At 35.4% G+C, this 23403-nt stretch overlaps 3 protein-coding genes across 4 annotated transcripts; 1 reads left to right on the forward strand and 2 right to left on the reverse strand.

Moving 5' to 3' along the window:
- Positions 1 to 3079: 3079 nt before the first annotated feature.
- Positions 3080 to 6061, reverse strand: LOC139843201 (GATA transcription factor 8). 2 transcript variants are annotated; one of them, XM_071833267.1, is made up of 3 exons: positions 6011 to 6061; positions 4968 to 5219; positions 3080 to 4127 (listed from the first exon to the last, which is right to left on the reverse strand). In XM_071833267.1, the coding sequence occupies exons 2-3, from the start codon at positions 5202 to 5204 to the stop codon at positions 3345 to 3347; spliced, it is 1020 nt and encodes a 339-aa protein (XP_071689368.1). In that variant the 5' UTR covers positions 5205 to 5219; positions 6011 to 6061; the 3' UTR covers positions 3080 to 3344. The 2 variants fall into 2 exon arrangements, with proteins under 2 accessions (XP_071689368.1, XP_071689367.1); XM_071833266.1 differs by having other exon boundaries at positions 5624 to 6058.
- An 11005-nt stretch (positions 6062 to 17066) lies between these two features.
- Positions 17067 to 20781, reverse strand: LOC139840042 (26S proteasome non-ATPase regulatory subunit 4 homolog). Its single transcript, XM_071830265.1, has 11 exons — positions 20550 to 20781; positions 20342 to 20455; positions 19808 to 19913; positions 19556 to 19670; positions 19255 to 19464; positions 18869 to 19172; positions 18173 to 18305; positions 17949 to 18052; positions 17749 to 17817; positions 17572 to 17659; positions 17067 to 17357 (listed from the first exon to the last, which is right to left on the reverse strand). Exons 1-10 carry the CDS (start codon positions 20559 to 20561, stop codon positions 17609 to 17611), a joined length of 1218 nt encoding a protein of 405 aa, XP_071686366.1. The 5' UTR covers positions 20562 to 20781; the 3' UTR covers positions 17067 to 17357; positions 17572 to 17608.
- A 948-nt stretch (positions 20782 to 21729) lies between these two features.
- On the forward strand, positions 21730 to 23111 carry LOC139843571 (lysM domain receptor-like kinase 3). Its single transcript, XM_071833680.1, has one exon. The coding sequence runs from the start codon at positions 21784 to 21786 to the stop codon at positions 23005 to 23007; it is 1224 nt and encodes a 407-aa protein (XP_071689781.1). The 5' UTR covers positions 21730 to 21783; the 3' UTR covers positions 23008 to 23111.
- Positions 23112 to 23403: the final 292 nt, after the last annotated feature.

Raw genomic sequence — 23403 nt, forward strand, 5'->3', positions numbered from 1 at the left:
TTTCTTATTGGGATCAGGCAGTCTTACAACAGCCCTACAACCCCATACCCGAAGATAGTTCAAGTTAGGTTTTCTTTTATTCCAAAGTTCATAAGGTGTAATCTTGTTCCTTTTGTTAGGAACTCTATTAAGCAAATAACAAGCTGTTAATATAGCTTCTCCCCAAAATCCCTTACTTAAACCCGAATAGGATAACATGGAATTAACCATCTCTTTGAGGACCCTATTCTTCCTCTCAGATATACCATTTTGTTGTGGAGTATAAGGAGCTGTGGTCTCATGGATGATACCAACGGATTGGAAATACAATTGGTCAATGTATTCACCTCCCCTATCCGTTCTAAGTCTTTTAATCAATGCCTTTTGTTGTAATTCTACTTCAGTTTTAAATATTTTAAATTTATCTAATGCTTCATTCTTAGTATGTAACAAATAAACATAGCAAAACCTAGAAGCATCATCAATAAAAGTCACAAAATATTTCTTGTTCCCTAAAGTAGGAGTTGCATGCAAATCACATAAATCACTATGTATTAATTCCAAAATTTCAGTATCACGATGTATATTTTGAAAAGGTTTCTTAGTGATCTTTGTCAACATACACGTTTTACACTTTTCATTGTTCATATCAAAGGCCGGCATTAATCCATCTTTAGACATATCTTGCATTCTTTTAAAGTGTACATGTCCTAGTCTAGCATGCCAAAGAATAGAATTATTTATGCTAGTAGTAGACATACAAGCAATATCAACACTTACATGTTCAATGTTTAGTCTAAACATTCCATTACTCAAATAATCAAATCCAACAAATAAACCATTTTTAGATAGAACAAACTTGTCAGATTCAATAACTTGCTTGTAACCACAATTATTCAACATACTACTTGAAACCAAATTTTTTCTAATTTGTGGTACATGCAAAACATTAAACAAAGAAACAATCTTTCTAGAACTAAAACTTAAATCCACACGACCACGTCCATGAATAGAGGCTGTTGACTCATTTCCCATATGAAGAATTGATCCATCAGTCACCGACTCGTAAGTCTTGAACCAACATCTATCCTTACATACATGAATAGTAGCTCCAGAGTCAACCCACCACGCAACATCATCATCCTGCACAAAACAAATCTCAGATATATACGAAACATAATAATTCTCAATTGAATTATTAAATATATTCTGACCTTTCGGGGCTTGGTTGTTCGAACCATTGCCCGAACCATTTGTGCTAGATCCCTTAGCATTGTTAGTGCCAAAAATAACCTTGCAATCCCTCTTCAAGTGTCCAGATTTACCACACTTCCAACAAGTCAATTTAGACTTCTTATTAGGATCAACTTTGTTATTACCTTGATGTTTACGTTTTCCCTTTTTGTCATTATTACTAGTGAACTTTTTATGTTCCACCATATTGACAACAGACGTACCAGCAACTTCGTTACTCTTTGGCTTGTCATTATCCTGCAACCTGAGGGATTCCTCAATACTCAGATGACTACCCAACTCAACAAGAGTTAACTCCTCCTTCTTATGTTTCAAAGAATGTTTAAATTCTTTCCAAGATGGAGGTAGTTTATCAATTATGCTTGAGACTTGAATAGACTCATCCATGTTCATCTTATGTTGTGTGAATTGACCAAGTATACGAATGAGCTCATTGTATTGTTCCAAGACCGGTCTAGAATCGACCATCTTGTAATTATTAAAATTACTCACAAGGAACTTTTTACTAGAAGCATCCTCAGACATATACTTGGTTTCTAAACAGTCCCATAGTTCTTTAGCAGATTCAACATTTAGGTAAATATCAAAAAGGGAATCAGCCATACCATTGAGGATTAAACCTCTAGCGATGTAGTCATCGTTCTCCCACTTGAACCTTTTCCGAATTTGTTCAACAGTGGCATCATCACCATGATCTTCAGGAATTGGTGTGCTGAGTACGTACACCACACTCATGCTGCTCAGAAAGAAGTGCATCTTCTTTTGCCATCTCCTAAAATCAATTCCCTCAAACTTATCAAGTTTAGAGAAATTCGCCGTCATGTGTTTTATCGTAGCCGCCATCGATTATAACAAATAATTACTTTCGATTGTTGGAGGTTTTATTGAAATTTCGTGTAGGGTAAAATAATCGATAGCCGGATAAATCACTGAATCGTGGTATCACTTTCCGAAAGTAATTATTCGACCCTTATTGCCTGGGTTACACGAATATCACTTTGGGATAAGACAGAGATTAGTTCTTGTTATTGGCAGTAAACAAGAACTCTTTTGCATAAGAGTATTAAGGTGTTTTTGTATCTATTTTTTCTCATGAATGATAGTCCTTATTTATAGGTACCCAAAAACAAGTATTATTCCACGATGGAGATGTTTCACTAACTAATTTCCTTTTCAAATCTAAAACAAATCCTTTTCATAAAGTTGTTTGTTTTATTTCCAACAACCAAATCAAGGAAATCGATTAAATCCTTTTCATAAAGTTGTTTGTTTTATTTCCACGATGGAGATGTTTCACCTAGTGCAGGAATAATACTTCCGTAATCACTCAAATTTGTGATAATGGAAAACCACTTTCGGGTCCGGGTAATCTATCACTTAATGGGTGTACACTCCGTACCTCCTAACCCATTTACAAGTGTAGATTAAATCCCTCAATTACACTAAATTTCCAACAGCAACTCGCAAGTAAAAAAACCTAACCTTTAGACTCGTTGTATTGGTGAGAAGACAACGGCGTGGGGGGTGACATGGCACCCGGCGCCGCCCCCAAAATGCCGTATCGAGGCGTTGCCGGGAGCAAGAAAGGTGGCGTGGGGCGGTTGGCAACGGGTTGGGCAACGGAGTGGGAGAACACGTGTAGGCAAATGATTGAGGGCAGTTTGGTGGTGATTTCAAACGGATATGTATCCGTTGTAATTCATTTAACTTTAATATTAATAATAATAATAATAATTTATATTTTATATATATATACACGTTCTGGTCATCAAAAAAAATACAAAAAGCAATTCACGCCCCCAACCACTACAAATGGTCTTAAAAATGACTCCAAAAAGAACCTGATTTCATCACAAAAGGGCTTAAACTTGATCACATGACTCATCTTAAGACTCTGGACTACACAAAGAATTCCCATTCCCACACTCAACATAACAAACAAATTAATATGACCGACTCCCTAACCTATTTTTTCATAATCTTATACTCTCTACCTAAATATAACCTGATTTCTATATCATCCTCCCCACTTCAAGCATATACAACAAACAAAACAAATCATCATACTAAAACTGAATACCAAAACTCCTTTCACCAAACCCTAACCATCTTTAAAAGTAATCTGCAATAGGGTTTATGTTTGGGATGAGCTCTGGTTCTGGCTCGGTCTTAACAATAGCCATAGTTTCATTCGGGCCAAACTTGGTTCTCATTTCAACAACCTTTTTGTGGGAGTTAGAATGCAATGTAGGAACAAAAGTCGGGCTGGCTGCAGGGCGGTACTCTGGGAACAGCCGCCCTGACTTGTAACGAACACCACAAGCATTGCAAAGGCTCTTTGGGCCCATTGGGCCTGACCGCCATTGCGGTGTCTTCGTAATTTCACAATGCATACACTTTCTAACGACTTGTCGGTTATCATTGTGGCTGTCATTTTCCTCCACCTGGCTGAATTGGATCTTGGGCTTTTTCAGCTTCTTTTTCTTCTTCTCAACGGGCTCAGGCGCAACCATATTCGGCCCACAACTAGATGTAAAATTCTTTTCGGATTCAGAAGAAGATGAAACTGGCACAAACACAAGAGGGGAGAGGAGTTCCATCATGACCCGAGGATTAAAAGTTGTGGGCCGAGGACGCTTGCTTCGGGCCTTTTGTGGCCCACGTTGAATTGGGCTGAGTGGGATCATCTTACCACTGCCCGAGTTGGAGGAGGAGCTAGAACTGCTGCTACTGCTCTCGAGGACCGACACAGGACTTGAAGTATCGAATTGGTGGCTTACAATTACCGTCTCTTTTTGTGTCGAAACATTTTCTTTGTTAATGGTCATTTCACCACCCGAAAACGAGTCTTCCACAAAGTTCGAAAGCCATTCCAACTGAACAATATCCTCATACTGTGATGAAGAAAACATAAACAAGGACATAAGTACAAATTGATATCCATTTGACAAGATAAAATTTAGATATCAGCTTCATAAATTGTAGCAACAAAAAGTTAATAAGTACAATCACCCATTACACTAAAGTTGGTACAAATCAAGACAACCATTGATTGTTCTTTAGGAAAGGACTCATCTTTAACAGTGTCAACAGTTTAATCAACTTTTCTTCAAGAACACTACTTCCTTCCCCTTTTTAAGTAATCTTTAGTCCATTCACATGCATCATAAAAATGGAACCCACAACATATCAACTATGTGGAACTTACCAAATTTAAAATAACCCTTGCTTTTTAAACAAATTAAAATCACAATTATTGATGGGTCCACAAAATTAAGACATAATTTCTACTTATTGGGTCCCCTTTGTGTCTCAAATCTGAAGTTCCCAAATGAATTAAGATATCAAAACCATAAACTTTTTGCTTCAAAAGCAACAAGAACAGTTGAATAACAGTAAGTTGAGTTTCTAAAATCAAAATACAAAAAACATTTAAAATTGTCAAAAGTGGAGTAATTAAAATTCAACCTTCGCCCTCCATTTTCAATGACTTTTAAAAGCATTATATCAAGGATTTGATGAAACTTCAAATCTAAAGTAAACATCAATCTCAATTTAAACAAAAACATTTAACCACTAACCATGTGCACAATCATCATACATATATACATACATCCCAATTATAATACAAAATTATAAACAATACTTAGCTGCCTACCAAAACCTACATGTATGACATCATTACCATTTACTAATTAAACACAATGCAAAGTAAAAAATCTTTATCAACTCACCGGAACAGAAAGCTCCGCCGACAGAGCTGCAGTGGCGTTCTTATCTCCTCTGCTACCGATGAAAACGGAATCAGAAACCTGGAACTCATCGAAATTGTTGGTCCACATGTTGATATACTCATTACAGTTATCGGAATCCAAAGACGTATCGTTAACCGGAGGAAATTCAATCAAATCGTCTATTTGATCAAAGAAACTTGCACAGTCAATCTCTTCCATATAACTTTGGCTTGTCATTTTTATTTCAACTTCCTGAAATCAAAATTCAAAATCAGAAAGAAAAAGATGTTTAGTACTATAAACTAACAGAATGAAATTAAAGAGGATTACTATTTATTTACATGTGCTGATGTTATTTTATCTGTAATTAGAAAAAACACAAACAATAATACTAGTTTTTTATAATTTTACACTACTAAATTTAGCATTATTCTACAGTAAACTAAACCAGAGCTTAACAAAATTCAGTTTTTAAAAAGAAAAACAAAAAACAGAGCTTTAATAAACTAAAACTGAGCTAAAACCCTAGTAACGTGCCATTTATATCCAAGCATTCATAATTATAAAAGAATCGTGACTCCATTTTTACACATTTCACCAAAAACAAACATTCAAAAAAAACTTTAGAGGTGAAAATGATAGAGGTGAAGACAAACCTGAGGATAAAAGCCCTAAATGCCGAATAAAAGGTGCAATTGAACAAAATAAATATAAATACGATTATAAGTATATATTATATATACAGTATATCAAGGCAGAAACCCCCAAAAATTCCTTAAGTGGCGAAAGTTTCGAAGTTTTATGGGTAAAAAACCCAACGGATCGAAACGACAAAAAGTAAGTGAAATTTTGAAAATTGAAAACATAAAATTGGCAACAGTGATTGAAATGAAATGTCAATGAGTAGGTATAAAATTTGAAAGACGAGAGAATGAATGGGACCTAAAAAGGGAGGGAAGAATGTGTGTGTAAAATCAAATGAAAGAATATGCAGGAGATGTTAGAGGAGTATTTAACAATGTCATGTAATGTATGTTAGCTACCTAAGGATCACTCCTAACCAATACTCCAATACGAAGGACCGTTTAAAGGGTAAATTTAGTGTGCCAACGTGGGAAGCGCAGAAGCCAGGGGGTAAAAATACTATCGTGCAGTCACGTAACATGCTGTCGTTTCATTGGTTTAACGCTCCTTTGCGGCGTCGGTAGAGCGACACTGAGGCCCATGTTCTGATGTCGTGGCAGTAGGACCCAATCACATCACAGCTGGCACATAATCACGTGATTTAACATTGGGATTGAAGCTTCCTTAAAATAACAATAACAATAATATAATAATAATAACAATTACTTAAAAATTAAAAAAGATCCAGCCCCACCTGCACAAATAGTATAATACCACGTACATTTCTTTTTTAAAGCTTGACCACGACCGTAGTGTAACGATAGATACGTGAGAGGTACTCTGTATTTAACTATTTTAGTACGTAGTATTTTTTATCGATTTAAATTTCTTCATATAGTTTTTGTTAAATACGGAGTATAATTGATACATTAAACAAATTAGGTTCACCTTTTCATTTTAAACATATTCACTTCTATTTTGAATTTGGATTTTTTTCCGAATAACATAAATGTTTTTTTTTTTTTTTTTTAAATGTAAGATATATTATATTAATTTCAAACAAAACATAACATAAATGTTTTTTTGAATAACATAAATGTATATTTTAATAATCAACATATAGCAATCAAACAAAGTTAACCCATAGTAAGTCAACAAAGTCAATTCACAAGTTGAAGAATCGAGTTGTAAATAATAGTTCTCTAGGGAACCAACTGTAAATTATGTAATTAAGTTTGTTAAGAGTTACTTAGGATGTTAAAAGATTGTTAGTTAATCTCGGTAAATAATCCCTTCTGGCTTCTGTACTATTATTGTTGTAATCAAAACTGAGTGAAATATATATATATATATATTTTTTTTTTTTTTTTTGAAAAGCAAGGAAGATTATAAATACCATAAAGAAACAGAATACATAGAGTGGTAGGAGAGTATAGATACCAGCCCACAATACCACATATACAACCTACACGAATAGTTTGCAGGGGAAGCAAACTGAGAAATTACACAAATATGATTAAAAGCTAATTTAAGTACAAACTCGGATCATTTATCCACGTTAACCAATCGAATTTTCGACCCCGCGATCTATGTGAAATCCATTCAAAACTGAGTGAAATATAGATGTAGTTTTCCTCTAAAATGTGTAAACCTTAATTCTTCATTGTTAATCACTCTATACGGTATTAGAGTGTTCATCTCGTGTTATCGTCAATTTACCATGAATCAACTCGAGTCTCAATATTCTTTGTTCCTTCATGCTTTTCGATGGCCCTTTTCGCTCAATTCAAGAAAAGTTTAGTAGAGCTTGAAATTATCATTCGTGAAGAAGATATGTTGAAATTGCTTTATCTACCAATCCTAAGACTTGATTCATCACAAATAATATAACTCGTCCCGTTGATGATGATAATAAAGCATAAAAGTGGGATACTTATAATAACATGGCATTAGCTTGCTTATGAGTTACGTATCAGACTCTATTGCAAAAATCTATTACTCCGTATGTTTATTGCTGTTGCTGTTAAATAATGGAGACAATTAGATAAACGATTTTCTTAATGATGGCTCAAGAAAATATAACCTCCGTAAGGACACTTATGCAATGGAATAACATGGAATAACATAAGTGAGTATTATAAAAAAATGAAATGGTATGTACTAATCACTTACTAATTAATATTAAGTGGTGTTTATGAAATAAAAAAATAGTGTGTTAGAATTGACTACCTAAAATGATCAACCTTTAAGTTATGTACAAATCATCAAGATATATCGTAAATTGTTCTTATGTTTTATAATCATTTCGTTCTTTGACTAACGATAGACCAATAAATTTTCAGGACAATGTCTTTGTGAGACATTGTGTGAGATACTATGTCATTTTTTCTGCTCAAATAAAATGATTGAATCGTCGGCAAGTATAGTTTACGATATTAAAATAGTTACCATCAATGATGGTCAGCGTCAGCACGATGTCCTACCTATTTTATTTCAGCCGTCGGTGGTTTTACAACATGTTTAAAAACCTTTTTTGAGCTAATATTTAATCAACAGGCATGTATTTTATCTAGTTGATTTTATTCGTTTGAAATTACTCTAGTATCAATGGAAAACATATTTTGTGTTGCTGACGAATTAACAATCATATAAACATACAAACATTACATTTTTAGCTCATAATCAATTTATTGAGTAATTAAATATTAATGTTAGATAATTTATCTATGTACCAATACTCATAACAAACGTAGGGGTTATCGATATCGAATTTATCAAAATAAAATTTTCTAAAAAAAAGGAGCCGAAACCGAAGACATGTAGGTTCGGTTTTTGGTATCGGTACCGGTTTGGTTTCGGTTCAGTGTTTTGCGATTTTTGCTCATCCGCACGATCCCTATGATAGAGTATGCACAATCCCTACGATAGCGTATGATCGATTGCTCATTTTCCATGATTTTCGGGGCCCAATTTTTTGTTGGGTTTTAATGAGTTTTACAAATATGAGGAATATTATAGTTCAAGCCCGAAGCCCAACAATTTGGCCCATATGCAAGTTTGACTTGGTCTTGCATATTAGGGCATATACATACTCAAGTTGCAGCCACTTTGTTCATTAAGAGAGAAGAGAGTTCAAGAAAAAGAGAGAAAAAATTCCAATTTCCGTCACTTCTTACAGTAGTCCAGAAAACCTTCGATCCCCGGAGATCCGACCGTTGAATCTTTACCATTTTTGGGCTGTGTCTTCCTGACATCAGTGCCAAGGTTTTCAACCGTTGAATTCGTCTAAAAAGGCCTGTAGGTCGAGTTATTGCTGCTGGAGCAGAGAGCAGTTTTTGGGTGATTTATTCCTCTTTTGTCTTTATTTATTTCATATACTTGTTGATTGTTCTTGTTCAAGAGTATGATGATGTTGTATGTCTCTAGTTGATCTAGAGAAGACTTATTGTATTGCTCTCTTGTTGGTGATAGTGGAATTTAAGTAGCCTACGGGTCCCGTGGTTTTTTACTCTCGTTTTGAGAGGTTTTTTCACGTAAAAAGCTCGTGTCTTTTGTGTGTGCTTTATTATTTTGTATTTGCTGATTTGGGACTGAATTGGGTTGGATTTGATATAGCCTGTTTGTTAGTTTCCTCACGGGTTCATACGGGTCGGGAAAGTGTTGGTCAAACGGGTTTGTTTCCGCTTTGTAGTTTGCCCGTTGTGACCATTTTCCCATCAAATTGGTATCAGAGCTAGGTTATTTGATTTGACTTGTGTGAAAGATGGAAGTTAATACAAGTAAAATGATTAGTTTAAATGGTTCAAATTATCATGTTTGGAAAGGCAAGATGGAGGATCTTCTTTATGTGAAAGATTATTATTTGCCTGTTTTTACTGAGGATAAACCTGAGGAAAAATCTGATGCTCAATGGAAAATTTTGCATAGACAAGTATGTGGGTATATTCGGCAGTGGGTTGATGATAATGTTGTGAATCATATTACTGGGGAGACTGATGCTAAAGCCTTATGGAAAAAGCTTGAGCAGTTATATGAACGAAAGACTGGGAATAACAAGTTGTTCTTAATTAAGCAGATGATGGCTTTGAAGTACCATGATGGGACTCCTATTACAGATCACCTAAATGCATATCAGGGTATTATAAATCAGCTTGCAGGTATGGGTATCAAGTTTGAGGATGAGATTCAGGGTCTCTGGTTACTTGGTACATTACCGGACTCTTGGGAGACTTTTAGGACATCTTTGTCCAACTCTGCACCGAATGGTACTATCACCATGGAATTGGCTAAGGGTAGTATTTTGAATGAAGAGATGAGAAGAAAGTCACAAGGTTCCTCTTCACAGTCAGATATCTTGGTCACAGAAACGCGGGGGAGAAGTCATAGTAGAGGTCAGGGTAAAAGAGGCAATCACCGTAGCAGCTCACGCAAAGGTAAATTTGTTAATGTTGAGTGTTATAATTGTCATGAAAAGGGGCACACAAAGTGGTATTGTCCAAAGTTGAAGAATGAGAAGAAAAAGGCATATGACAAGAATAAACAAAAGAAAAGTGATGGTGGTGATGATGATAAGGTTGAAGTTAACGCTATCACAGATGAGTTCTTTGTTTGTATTGATTATGATATGATCAATCTTACTCATGATGACACGAGTTGGATTGTTGATAGTGGTGCTACATGTCATGTTGCAATTTGTAGAGATCACTTCTCATCTTACACTCCAGGTGACTATGGATTTGCTAGGATGGGTAATGCCGGGTTATCAAAGATCGTTGGTATTGGAGATGTTTGTTTGAAATTTGACACGGGAATGGAGTTAGTTTTGCATAATGTAAAACATGTTCCGGATATGAGACTTAATGTTATTTCAACAGGCATTCTTGATGATGATGGTTATTATAACGGTTTTGGTAATGGTATTTGAAAACTAACTCTTGGTTCTATGATAGTGGGAAGAGGCAAGAAAGACTCAAGATTATACATCACGCGTCCGAAGATCATCCAGAACATTGTTAACGCTGTGGACAATGTTGATTCTACTGAGTTGTGGCATAAAAGACTTGGCCACATGAGTGAAAAGGGGATGTCTATCTTGTTCAAGAAGAATGTGTTGTCGGGTGTTAGTGGTATTGATTTGAGTAAGTGTTCTCACTGTTTGGCAGGGAAACAGACCAGAGTTGTGTTTAAGAGTCATTCTTCTTTTCGAATGGAGAACGTACTTGATCTAGTTCATTCGGATGTTTGTGGGCCTATGAAGACTAGAACACTTGGTGGATGTTCCTACTTTGTTACATTCATTGATGATCATTCCAGGAAGGTGTGGGTTTACACCTTAAAGTCAAAAGATCAAGTGTTTGAGAAGTTTAAGGAATTTCATGCACTAGTTGAAAGGCAAACGGGGAAGAAACTCAAGTGTATTCGGACTGATAATGGCGGTGAATACATTGGCAGATTTGATGCTTACTGTAAGGAGAATGGTATTCGGCATCAAAAGACTCCACCAAAGACACCTCAGTTGAATGGCTTAGCAGAGAGGATGAACAGAACTTTGGTTGAGAGAGTTAGATGTTTGCTTTCACATGCAGGGTTGTCCGATTCCTTTTGGGGTGAGGCTTTAAATACGGCAGTTCATATTATTAATCTAACCCCTTGTGTTCCTTTGCGTTTTGATGTTCCTAACAGGGTTTGGAGCGGCAAAGATGTTTCTTACCGCCATTTACGAGTTTTTGGATGTAAAGCTTTTGTTCATGTTCTCAAAGATGAGAGGTCAAAGCTTGATATGAAGACTAAGCCATGTGTATTCCTCGGCTATGGTGAAGATGATTTTGGGTACAGGTTATATGATCCAGTTCAGAAGAAACTTGTACGAAGCCGAGATGTTGTTTTTACAGAAGATCAGATGTTAAAAGATGTTGAGAAGACAGATTCAGTTCCTTAACCTAGTACTGATCTTGTTGATTTGGATCCAGTTACTCCACAACATGTTGGAGATGATGTTCAGAATGATGAACATGGTACTGATGTTGGTGATGCTCCGGAGCAGGTAGAGATTCCAGTACCAGATGTGCCCCCATTTGTCCCACTTAGGCGGTCTACTCGAGACCGTCATCCTTCTGTTAGATATTCTGCTGATGAGTATGTATTAGTTACTGATGGGGGAGAGCCAGAATGTTATTCAGAAGCAATGAAAGATGATCATAAGAAAGAGTGGGGTGAAGCTATGCAAGATGAGATGAATTCTTTGTATGAGAACAATACTTATGACCTGGTGAAGTTACCTAAAGGCAAAAGAGCTTTGAGAAACAAATGGGTATTCAAAGTGAAGACAGATGAGCTTACTTCACAACCAAGGTACAAAGCTAGGTTAGTCGTTAAAGGATTCAGCCAGAAAAAGGGTATTGATTTTGATGAGATTTTCTCACCGGTTGTGAAGATGGGATCTATTCGAGTGGTTCTTGGATTAGCTGCTAGTCTTGATCTTGAGGTTGAACAGATGGATGTCAAGACTTCTTTTCTTCACGGTGATTTGGATAAGGAAATCTACATGATGCAACCTGAAGGTTTTCGGGTTAAGGGTAAAGAAAATTATGTTTGTAGACTTCAGAAAAGTTTATATGGGTTGAAGCAAGCACCGAGACAGTGGTATAAGAAGTTTGAGTCGGTTATAGGAAAGCAAGGCTACCGAAAGACAGCTTCAGATCATTGTGTTTTCTTTCAGAGGTTTGGTGATGATGATTTCATCATATTGTTGTTATACGTTGATGATATGTTGATTGTTGGTAAAAATATTAAAAGAATTGCGCAGTTGAAGCGAGAATTGAGAAAGTCTTTTGCTATGAAAGACTTGGGACCAGCAAAACAGATTCTTGGCATTCGGATTTCTAGAGATAGAGGTGCTAAGACGTTACATATATCACAAGAGCAATACATTGAAAAGGTGCTAAGTAGATTCAACATGAAGAATGCTAAAGTGGTTAGTTTCCCTCTTACAAACAACTTTAAGCTAACAGAAAGAGATTGTCCTACTTCAAAGGAGGATGTTGAGGAGATGGATAAAGTTCCATATGCTTCAGCGGTTGGTAGCTTGATGTATGCTATGGTGTGTACTAGGCCTGATATAGCTCATGCGGTAGGTGTTGTTAGTCGGTTTATGTCAAATCCGGGTAAGAAGCATTGGGAAGCAGTTAAATGGATCATGAGATACTTACGAGGTACTTCAAAGTTGGGTATCACATTTGGAAATGGAGAACCGATGCTTGTTGGTTATACAGACTCAGATATGGCAGGAAACAAAGATAACATGAAATTCACTTCTGGATATTTGATGACTTTCGCAGGGGGAGCAGTTTCATGGCAATCAAGATTGCAAAAGTGTGTTGCCTTATCTACGACCGAGGCTGAGTATATGGCAGCAACAGAAGCGTGCAAAGAACTTTTGTGGATGAAAAGATTTTTACAAGACCTTGGGTTTAAGCAGTCAAGATATGCGGTTCTTTGTGACAATGAGAGTGCGATTCACTTGGCTAGAAACTCTATGTTTCATAAGCGGACAAAACATATTGATGTGCGGTATCATTGGATTAGAGAATGTCTTGAAGATGGGTTGTTTGAACTTGATAAAGTTCATACTGATGATAATGGTTCCGATATGCTCACGAAGGCTTTGGCGAGTGAGAAGCTCAAGATATGTTGCTCGATCGCCGGGATGGCGATCCTTTCTCATAATTGAAAAGGGAGAGATTTGTTGGGTTTTAATGAGTTTTACAAATATGAGGAATATTATAGTCCAAGCCCAAAGCTCAACAATTTGGCCCATATGCAAGTTTGACTTGGTCTTGCATATTAGGGCATATACATACTCAAGTTGCAGCCACTTTGTTCATTAAGAGAGAAGAGAGTTCAAGAAAAAGAGAGAGAAAAAATCCCAATTTCCGTCACTTCTTACAGCAGTCCAGAAAACCTTCGATCCCCGGAGATCCGACCGTTGAATCTTTACCATTTTTGGGCTGTGTCTTCCTGACATCAGTGCCAAGGTTTTCAACCGTTGAATTCGTCTAAAAAGGCATGTAGGTCGAGTTATTGCTGCTGGAGCAGAGAGCAGTTTTTGGGTGATTTATTCCTCTTTTGTCTTTATTTATTTCATATACTTGTTGATTGTTCTTGTTCAAGAGTATGATGATGTTGTATGCCTCTAGTTGATCTAGAGAAGACTTATTGTATTGCTCTCTTGTTGGTGATAGTGGAATTTAAGTGGCCTACGGGTCCCGTGGTTTTTTACTCTCGTTTTGAGAGGTTTTTCCACGTAAAAAGCTCGTGTCTTTTGTGTGTGCTTTATTATTTTGTATTTGCTGATTTGGGACTGAATTGGGTTGGATTTGATATAGCTTGTTTGTTAGTTTCCTCACGGGTTCATACGGGTCGGGAAAGTGTTGGTCAAACGGGTTTGTTTCCGCTTTGTAGTTTGCCCGTTGTGACCATTTTCCCATCATTTTTTTTTATAAATATAGACATAATCGAAGATTTGAGAAGCAATTGAACTAGGGAAATACAACTGGAGCAGCGAAGATAAAGCACAATGAACCCAAAAACAATAATCAAAGGCTTCAGAAAAGAAAAGAAAATCAAAGTCTACTAGCATTCTAGCATGGCCGAAAGACCTTTTTCACCTCGTTATAGACACTTAAATTCTCGGAACCAGTCCTCTTAAATACAGAGTTTTAAAATGTACCATCAAACGCTTAGCAATTCTTATTCTTAACAAAATAGAATGATAATTGAACTACTAGTTCTTAAATCAATATTATAAATTTATATAATATATTTTATATTTTAATACTGGTAGTTTACATTGAGTATTTACAAATTCAAAGATGATAGAAAATAACACCGTTAAAAGCGGCGAGTTTAGAGCCATAAATTACAATTATGCGAGGTATTTATATGATAAAAAAAAAACGGAAAAACAAATCAAAATGAAAGAAGAAGAAAATTTAAAAGGAAATTGATGAAGATTACGTCGTCCTTAGTGATGGCAATGGATCGGATATGAATCGGGTGAGGCCGTATCCATATCCATATCCATTTATTTTTTTTTACTTTTCATCCATCTATATCCATATCCGTCGGGTGAAGCGGGTTAATGGATAATTATCCATATCCGTTTAAATTTATTTTATTTTTAACAATTATAAGCGGTGGTTCACTATATACGATCAAAAGTAATATTTTTAATAGTTTATACGCCTGATAGTCACATTTTACTAATCTATATAACAAATATTCAATAGATAACCTATTAAACGTGTAAAGATATCGACATGTAAGTTGCTTACTTTTAGTTACATGGAATCACATTTGAACCACCAAAGTACGATAAATACATTTGATTATTTAAACAAAACAAAATATAAGAAGAAAGTTATATTTTTAGAGAAAATATAAAGAAAGGTGAATATGAATATAATTAATGAAATATCACTACATAAATGATACTAATTTGAGTGATAAATTTATATATTTAGTTATTTCGGGTGAAAGCGGGTTCATCCATGGATGAATTTTTTTCATCCACATCAATATCCATATCCATTTAGATCGTCCATATCCACAAATAATCGGGTAGATCGGATGAATATCCACTGGATCGGGTATCCATTGCCATCCCTACTCGTCCTTGAATGTATAATTACTGAATTAGAGTAGCTCATTCTTTTTTATTTATTTATTTAATTTATTTGCAAATCATCATATTTCTATTTTAGATTTCAATGCGGTCTTTTTTTATATATATTTTTAAAAATACAATGAAACTATATAAAACGAAAAACTTCAGTCATAAGATGAACATAACCAAAACAGATAAACGCAAAACACTACAATCAAACATACTCAAACAAGCAAACCGGCACTAATGAGAGACAAAGAAAGACTACGTTAAACAACCAACTAAATCAAACCTCAACCAACGAAAAAGACAACCAAGAAAAGGTAGAAGGTTTTCCCTATTCGGGCTATTCGGGAGAGCGAGTAAACCGACATCATATTCTGATGTACGTAGCACATTATGATTACTCTCTGACTGTTTTTAACCCTTCTTTGACCACCATACAACCACCAATATCATCGTCCATATGTGCCGTGAAAAATCCGAAACGTTCTAATCTAGTTCTTTAGATCTTCCTCTTCTTGTTCTTGCTTTCGAATTTCAATGTGATATTTGGGCACCAATCACAATCCCTTTTTTAATTTATGATACGTGGGCAATATCACAATCCTTTTGAATTGTACTTGGGCTTCGTAGTTCGTGGTGCTGGTTTTTGATCATATTTAGTGGTATATTATTTAGGTGTTGATAAATTCAGCATTAAAGTTGATAGATTCTCCATATTATTTAAGTGTTGATATACAATTTCATATACTCCATAGTCCATACACAACTAGATCGAAGAAATAAAAAATATTATATATTATTTATATGTAAGGGAGTCTACTATTCATAATTAGGGGAATTGAGGGTGACAAAACATCTTCGTGCATCATTTGTCTCCACTGTATTGATGAGTTGTACTTTACAACCTATCAAAACATAAAGATGGTGGATATATTGATTTTAATATTGGATTTATTATTAGATTAAAATTAATTTAATGATTTATGTTAGCTTGTTTGACTGATTTTGTTTTTTTAAGATATGTAGTGTTTTGTTTTGTTGCTTTCTTAGTTATGTTTGTCGTCATTAGGCATTAGGCAATTTTTTATCGTGTCGTTGTGTAGTTTGTTGGGCTTTAGTTTTCTTTGTAAGTTTGATGAAGGGTTCAAATCTACTCATTTCACTTAAATCCGTACATGTTTTCGCTTTCCATTAGAAATAATAAATCATACTAAATTGATATTAATTTAGTGTTAACTTACGTTTAAAACAGATTATAGATTATCGATAAATATAACCTTCTACTCTAACAATATTCATTCATTCCTTCATTATTAGAAAAAGTTATCTCTACCATAGTGGTGGATCTAGTTAATTTGGAATCTATTAATACCACAACTACACACAAAATTCTCGAAGATCTTGTTTGAGTGTTTGCTCGTGATTTGGATTGGTGATTTAAGTTTCATACTGAAAACATATGGAACTAGTCGATGGAAAGTCGTCATGGAGTCGGTTTTTTTTTTCTTTTGTTTAAAAAAAATGTTTCTTATGAAAAATGCCTTTATATTCACTTCTTTTAGAAACGAAGTACGGAGTACTTTTTAGCGTGTTGACTTTTTATGACCATCCTGAAAACCCAATCCATGCTGTTAAACACGGGCTTTGCTTTGTAGATAGCACTGTTATATTGAGTTGGTAAATGGTTGTTATTTTCATGAAGTGGTCAATTACTTTCGATGTACAAACAAATGATGAATGTTTGAATTCTTTAGCGAGCGCACTCTCATTAGAACGTGCACAAACCAAGTGGGTGGTTTAGATTCAAACCGATTTAATTTGTACTGACAATCGGTCTAGATTGACTCAGTCTAGCTTCGCTTCTTTTCTAAAGAAAGCCATTCATCGATCTATAAGTGAGAAACTGATCCACGATTAAAGTTCAAGTACCATGATTAAAGTTCATAAACAAGCATTAGAAGTGAGAAACTGATGCATGGTAACAAGAATAATATGATATTCCATACATTCGTCACATTGCAACTATCCCATCATCATACACATCATCAACATCAATCGTCAAAGAGATCTCTATGAAAGGCGTCATAACCGGTGACCTGCAAGTTCAAAAATACAAAAAATACAAAAACTATAATAGGTCACATTTTTGTGTTTCATCTATTGACTATAAAATGAACAGAAGATAAATAGTTTGCACAGATTATTACTGAGCAAGAGTATAGCTCACTTAATTATAAGAGCAAACTAAATTAATAATTTTCTGATATCCACAGGTTATCAAGAATTGTATAAGCTTTTATAAGACCGTACCAGTGATCATATTATTAATAACGACGGGCATATAAGATCACTTGTCATCCTCCTTGGGTGCTTTGTCCTCATCTTTCTTCTGTTCGGACTTGAAAATAAGCAGAAAAAATAACATAAAAAAAACTTTAGTAAAATGTAAATTATTGAACATTCATAGGATTGGGTTAGAAGATGAACCTCGAGCTGATTTTGCATTGAAGCAAGCAAATCTTTGACTGATGGGTCATTAGGGTCTACTCCTGGGAGCTGCAAAACCAATATCAGGACAAACAAATATCTTAAAAAGATGGTATTTTTAGCAGTTCTTTTCTCAACAAAGTATCTGTCGCTGATACGCATGATAAAAAGCAAAATGATGATAAAAAAATTATACATACTGAACCAAGAATTGAAGACACAAATGATTGATCCGCCAATAGCTTGCCCATATCCGCCTGTCCGGATTCTTCTTTTGCACCTTCTTGAACAGACAACTGTAGAGCTGCAAATTACACCACAGGCATGTGTGAAGATTGTACAAATTACTTATAATCGATGAACCTTGTCTTATGACCATCATCATTATTATCATCATGAATGCATATTATGAGGATTAACTTACCAAGTGCCAAGTCTTGATCATCAGCAGCTGCTTCTGACATATCAACGTCCCTTGTTGTTGTTGTAACAGTAGTAGCTTCAGGATCATCCATTGACATGGCAAGTGCCTGTTGTAGCAGTGCATTCTCATCATCCTGTTATGAATAACAAGTCTCGGTGTATTATGTCCACAATATAACATAAATAACAAGATACTAGAATATCAAAAAATTAAGCATACGATGAGTCAATTGTGGATTTTTCCAAGAACATACGGTGTAATATTACTTTGAGATGTATTTTCTATTAGGTTCCGATTTCAATTTGATTTAATATATATTGTAAATTGTAATTATTATTTGTTATATATATATATATATATATATATATATATATATATATATATACTTTGTATAAATACATATATTCACAGCCTAGTATAACTTATACATGCTCTTACTTATATTTAGCTAAGTTTTATTATCATTACTTGTGCACTTATACTTATCATTCATGACGTTTGGAGGTCCAATCAAAAGCAGTCTCTTTACCCTCGACACCACACATATGCAAGATTGGGTATTGATATTGTTGTATTAATATGATTTTGCACGTATCTTGCAAACCGAATAAAGATTATGCGGCTCATCAGAGAGTGAATATGGTTATCTGAATGTATAAAAGAAATATACAGGTTTAAAAAGAGAGTGAAACCAACCATCAAATCATCCTTTTTATTCTCAGATTCCGAAGCTGACGTGGCAACATTTTCAGACATAGTTGCATCTTGTGAACTAGACTCCCCTTCTTGCTTTGAAGAATCATCTGCAGCCTTTTTCGCAGCAGCTTCTTGCCTCGCTCTCTCCTCTTCCATTGACACACGAAGTGCAAGTGCAAGTTCAGGATCCAGATTTGGGTCAACACCAAAGTCAAAGCCAGATACACCACCAGCGGAAGCTGCGGCAGCAGCCGCTGCAAAGCCGCTTCCACTACCTTCTCCATCACCAGTAAAGATAGGAGTACTGGCAGCAAATATTTTCACAACATTAAACAAAAAAAAGCATCATTATATAAAGAAAGGTATTGAATAAAACAAAAATAAACCTCAACAGGACGTCAGAAAGAGCATTCGACCCAGCTGGAACATGAACAATGTGACTGCTATCGTTATTATTTACAGCAGCAACAAGGGCCTCAAGCTTCTCTGTTTTTGCTTCATCTTCTTCCCCAAAGTTCACAACATCAAGAGCTACACTGTTCTTTTTTAACTTCTTTCCAATCATCTCCAAAACTTTCTTGTCATATTTAACCGGACTACAAACCAAAAAACACATACAATAAGTTCAAAGAAATCAGAAAATACTAAAACCTACAACATAAAAAGGTACAATACAATAATGCATACCCTCCAGCAAACACAATAATCCTTTGTTGCTGCTTTTTGTTTTGACGATGCTTCAAAGCCAACTGGGCAACCTGGATCCCGGCTGCCAAGTTCATCTCACCACCTATATCTAAACCTATGTAACCAAACAATTTAAAAACTTTAGCACTTCACACTTCATACACAGAAATGCAATTCAATAGCAGTTCATAGTGTGCATCAAAATAAAAAGTGTTCCGATTCGAATAGTCGTGACTAATCAAACAAGCTAACCATGCATGCAAGCCAAAATCTTTCCAAGATCACTAGTTGGAGTTACAAGAACACGAACGCCTTTGCCAGCCATTGTCAAGACACCCACAGTATTCTCGGGATTTGACTGTAAACAAAAAAGCAATAGCAAAATTTCAGCTTCTCGTTAGGCATAATCCCAAAGGCATAAAGACATAAAGCTGTCAACTTTGCAATCAATGACTCTAATCTATATAAAAAAGGTGAACTTTCATAGGTAATGTTGCTCATACAATCATTGAATACTTGAACATGTACCCTCAACACCCTATCTGCCCTAAAACACAATTAAGTTTTAACTAAACCTAAAACATCATGTTCCCTGCAACCTAATTCAATTTAAACGAATTGTATAACCTTTCAGGAAATTATTTAGAATAAAAATATCCCTATCAATTAAACTAAAGGGGTTGTCCCAATCAATAGCATTAAATTCAACAAGCCTCCCTGCAGTTAACTATATAAACATATATGTATATGTGTATGTAGACGTAACATACATGAGTATGAAATTACCTGGGTTTTAGCACCACATATCAGATTAACGGCGTCGGCTTGAGCCTGAAACCTAGTCGGAGAGTAATCTCCGTTACGCATCCATTCAGAATTGTCAATACAGATCATCGTAGCCTGATATCAAAAAAATATTAAAACCCTAAATTTTGAAATTAAATGAGGAAGAAGTGTGATAATATACAGTGATATAGTGATTAAGAAAACGTACCTCGAGCACCATGATTGATAATTTAAAATTGAAGAAGAATTTGAGTAAATCGTTATAACGATTAGAGACTGAGAAAGGGAATCGGGAGATTTCTTGATCAATACGATAGTTACTTGTTACTGATATATGAATACGAGTATCGGAGTATGAATATGAAAGAGTGATGACGAAGCTATTAGATCCCTGAAACCCGCATATAAAGTCCCTGATTTTGGTTGGGTGTTTGGTGATCAACAATTAGATGAGTTTCAAAATATTTCTATTGGTTGTACTTTGATCCATCGTTTTTTGGGCAAAAATTAAAAAATAAATTTTTGGTCAAATTACATAAAAAGTTAACCTATATTTCTCGTTTTTCTATTCTAGGTAATATATTTTATTCGGATATAAAAAAGAGTCTTTTTCAATAGTTAATCAAAAAGAGATGTGTCGTTAACTTTCTCAGTTAAGTGTCAATTTCGCATGTCAAGTCCTTTATCGACCAATATTTTCAACTCGCGATTTCAACGCACATTTTCGACGCACGATTCCTACATGCGTTTTCAACGCGCGTTTTTTGAGTCGTATTTTTTCAGGCGCGTTTATTTACCAGAGTTTTCGATCAGCGTTCTTGAGGCGCGTTTTTTCAATTCGCGTTTTTCTATGCGCGTTTACGAGGTGCGTTTTAGCGTCGAAAAGCACACCTCATAAACCGCCTCGAAAATGCGTGCTGGAATCACGAGTTGAAAACGCGCCTCCAGAACGCTAGTCGAAAACTCTGGTAAAAAACGCGCCTTAAAAAACGCATGCAGGAATCACGTGTCGAAAACATGCGTTAAAATCGCAAGTTGAAAATGTTGGTCGATAAAGGATTTGACATGATATGCGAAGTTGACACTTAATTGTAAATGTTAACAAGATAACGACACCCCATATTGTAATTAACTTTGAGAAAATTCTTTTTTTTTTTTTTTTTTTTTATATCCGAATGGAATATATTAGCTACAATAACAAAAATAACAAAACAAGGAAAATATGTTTTATGTAATTTGTCCTAAAATTAATGTACTGTTGTCACGGTCACCAAAAAACGGCTTCCTTTCCTACTTTCCCCGAAGGTTTTATTCGATAGTGACTACACTGCATACCTACAAAACTTCGTCTTACCATTTCTCCTCTCACTTTATCTCAACTTCCCCAATGTGTCACCAACTCAATTTGAATCGGATTTTATAATCATACTCAATCAACTAACATGACCATCTTTTGTCACTGTAGATCGAAAAAGATGACCTCAGACGTAATTGCATCGACCTCAACAGCATCAACGTCACGAAGAACTACAAAATCAGATCAATCTAATCGCAACTCATCAACGTTTATATCAACTGATAGCAATAGCTACAACAAAGACTCATGGAAATCATCGGTTTCAAGCCAAACCTCGTTATCAAGCCTACGTGATTCCTTACCTGAAAATCCACACGTTTACGATTTCAAAGAAATATTCACCGCTACAAACAGATTTCTATCTGCAAAACATTCTTCATCATCGTCTTCAGCCGCATGGAGATGCACGATACGTGGAGATGATGTCATCGTGTTTCAACGGAAGCTTCGTCGTCCGATTAACGAATCGGAGCTTCGAGAACGACTTTTGGTGATTTGTAAAAGTCATCACTCGAGTTTAATTAAGCTTCGAGGTGCTTCGATGTCTGGATGTTATATATACCTAGTTTATGATTTTGTTAAAGGTGTTAGCCTTGCTGATGGATTGAAAAACCCTAGAAACCCTAATTTCACGGTTATATCGGATTGGATGTCGCGGATTAAGATCGCGGCTGATCTAGCTCACGGACTTGATTACATTCACAATTCAACAGGGTTTGAGAAGAAATTTGTTCATAATCATATCAAAACAACGAGTATAATCGTAACGAATTCATCAATTATGAACGCAAAAATATGTCATTTCGGTACCGCGGAGTTATGTGGCGAATCTGATAGTATCACCGAACAGGATTCAAGTGGATTAAAAGTGAAGTTTACGAAATTCGAAGGTACGAGAGGTTACATGTCGCCGGAATTTCAGTCTACCGGCATTCCGACTCAGAAATCCGACGTGTACGCTTTCGGAGTTGTGATTTTGGAGATTTTGTCCGGCGAAGAACCGTTGAAATATAGGAAAGAGAACGGTAACTATGTGAGAATTTCGTTGATTGAGACGGCGAGAGAGGCGGAGGATGGTGGCGGAGTACGGCGGTGGATGGATAAAAAATTGAAGGATTCGTTTCCGGTGGAAGTTGTTGAGAAATTGGTTAAATTGGGAATGGAATGTGTTGAAGAGGATCCGAATAAAAGACCCGATATGAGTGTTGTTGCGGGTCGGGTTTCGAAGCTTTATTTAGAGTCAAAATATTGGATGGAGCAAATGCGCCCACTTCCTGCTGATTTTACTGTTTCTATGGCCCCTAGATGATTAATATAAGTCCCTTTAATTTTGGTGAAATGCTTTAACTAACCCTTATATTTTCCAAAATATAGCATATATCTGATGGTCGACTAACGCAAAAAAGTTATTAGAAAGGTGAACCAATATTCTATAGGGTGATGATATATACACAACCAATTTTTACAAATACACAACCAAACATGTTTTATAGTGTTGTACTGTATAACACTGTAAAACATGTTTGGTTGTGTATTTGTAAAAATTGGTTGTGTATATATCACTACCCATATTCTATTGTCACCGTTTAGTTTTATTTTAGCTGTAATAATGTATATAATACGGAGTGTTATAAAATATCTAGATTGTGTTATAAAATATCTAGATTGGATGTTAATTTTATTATTATTATATTTCTTGCATAGT

Source organism: Rutidosis leptorrhynchoides, chromosome 4, assembly GCF_046630445.1.
Source record: "Rutidosis leptorrhynchoides isolate AG116_Rl617_1_P2 chromosome 4, CSIRO_AGI_Rlap_v1, whole genome shotgun sequence".
Lineage (NCBI taxonomy): Eukaryota > Viridiplantae > Streptophyta > Magnoliopsida > Asterales > Asteraceae > Rutidosis > Rutidosis leptorrhynchoides.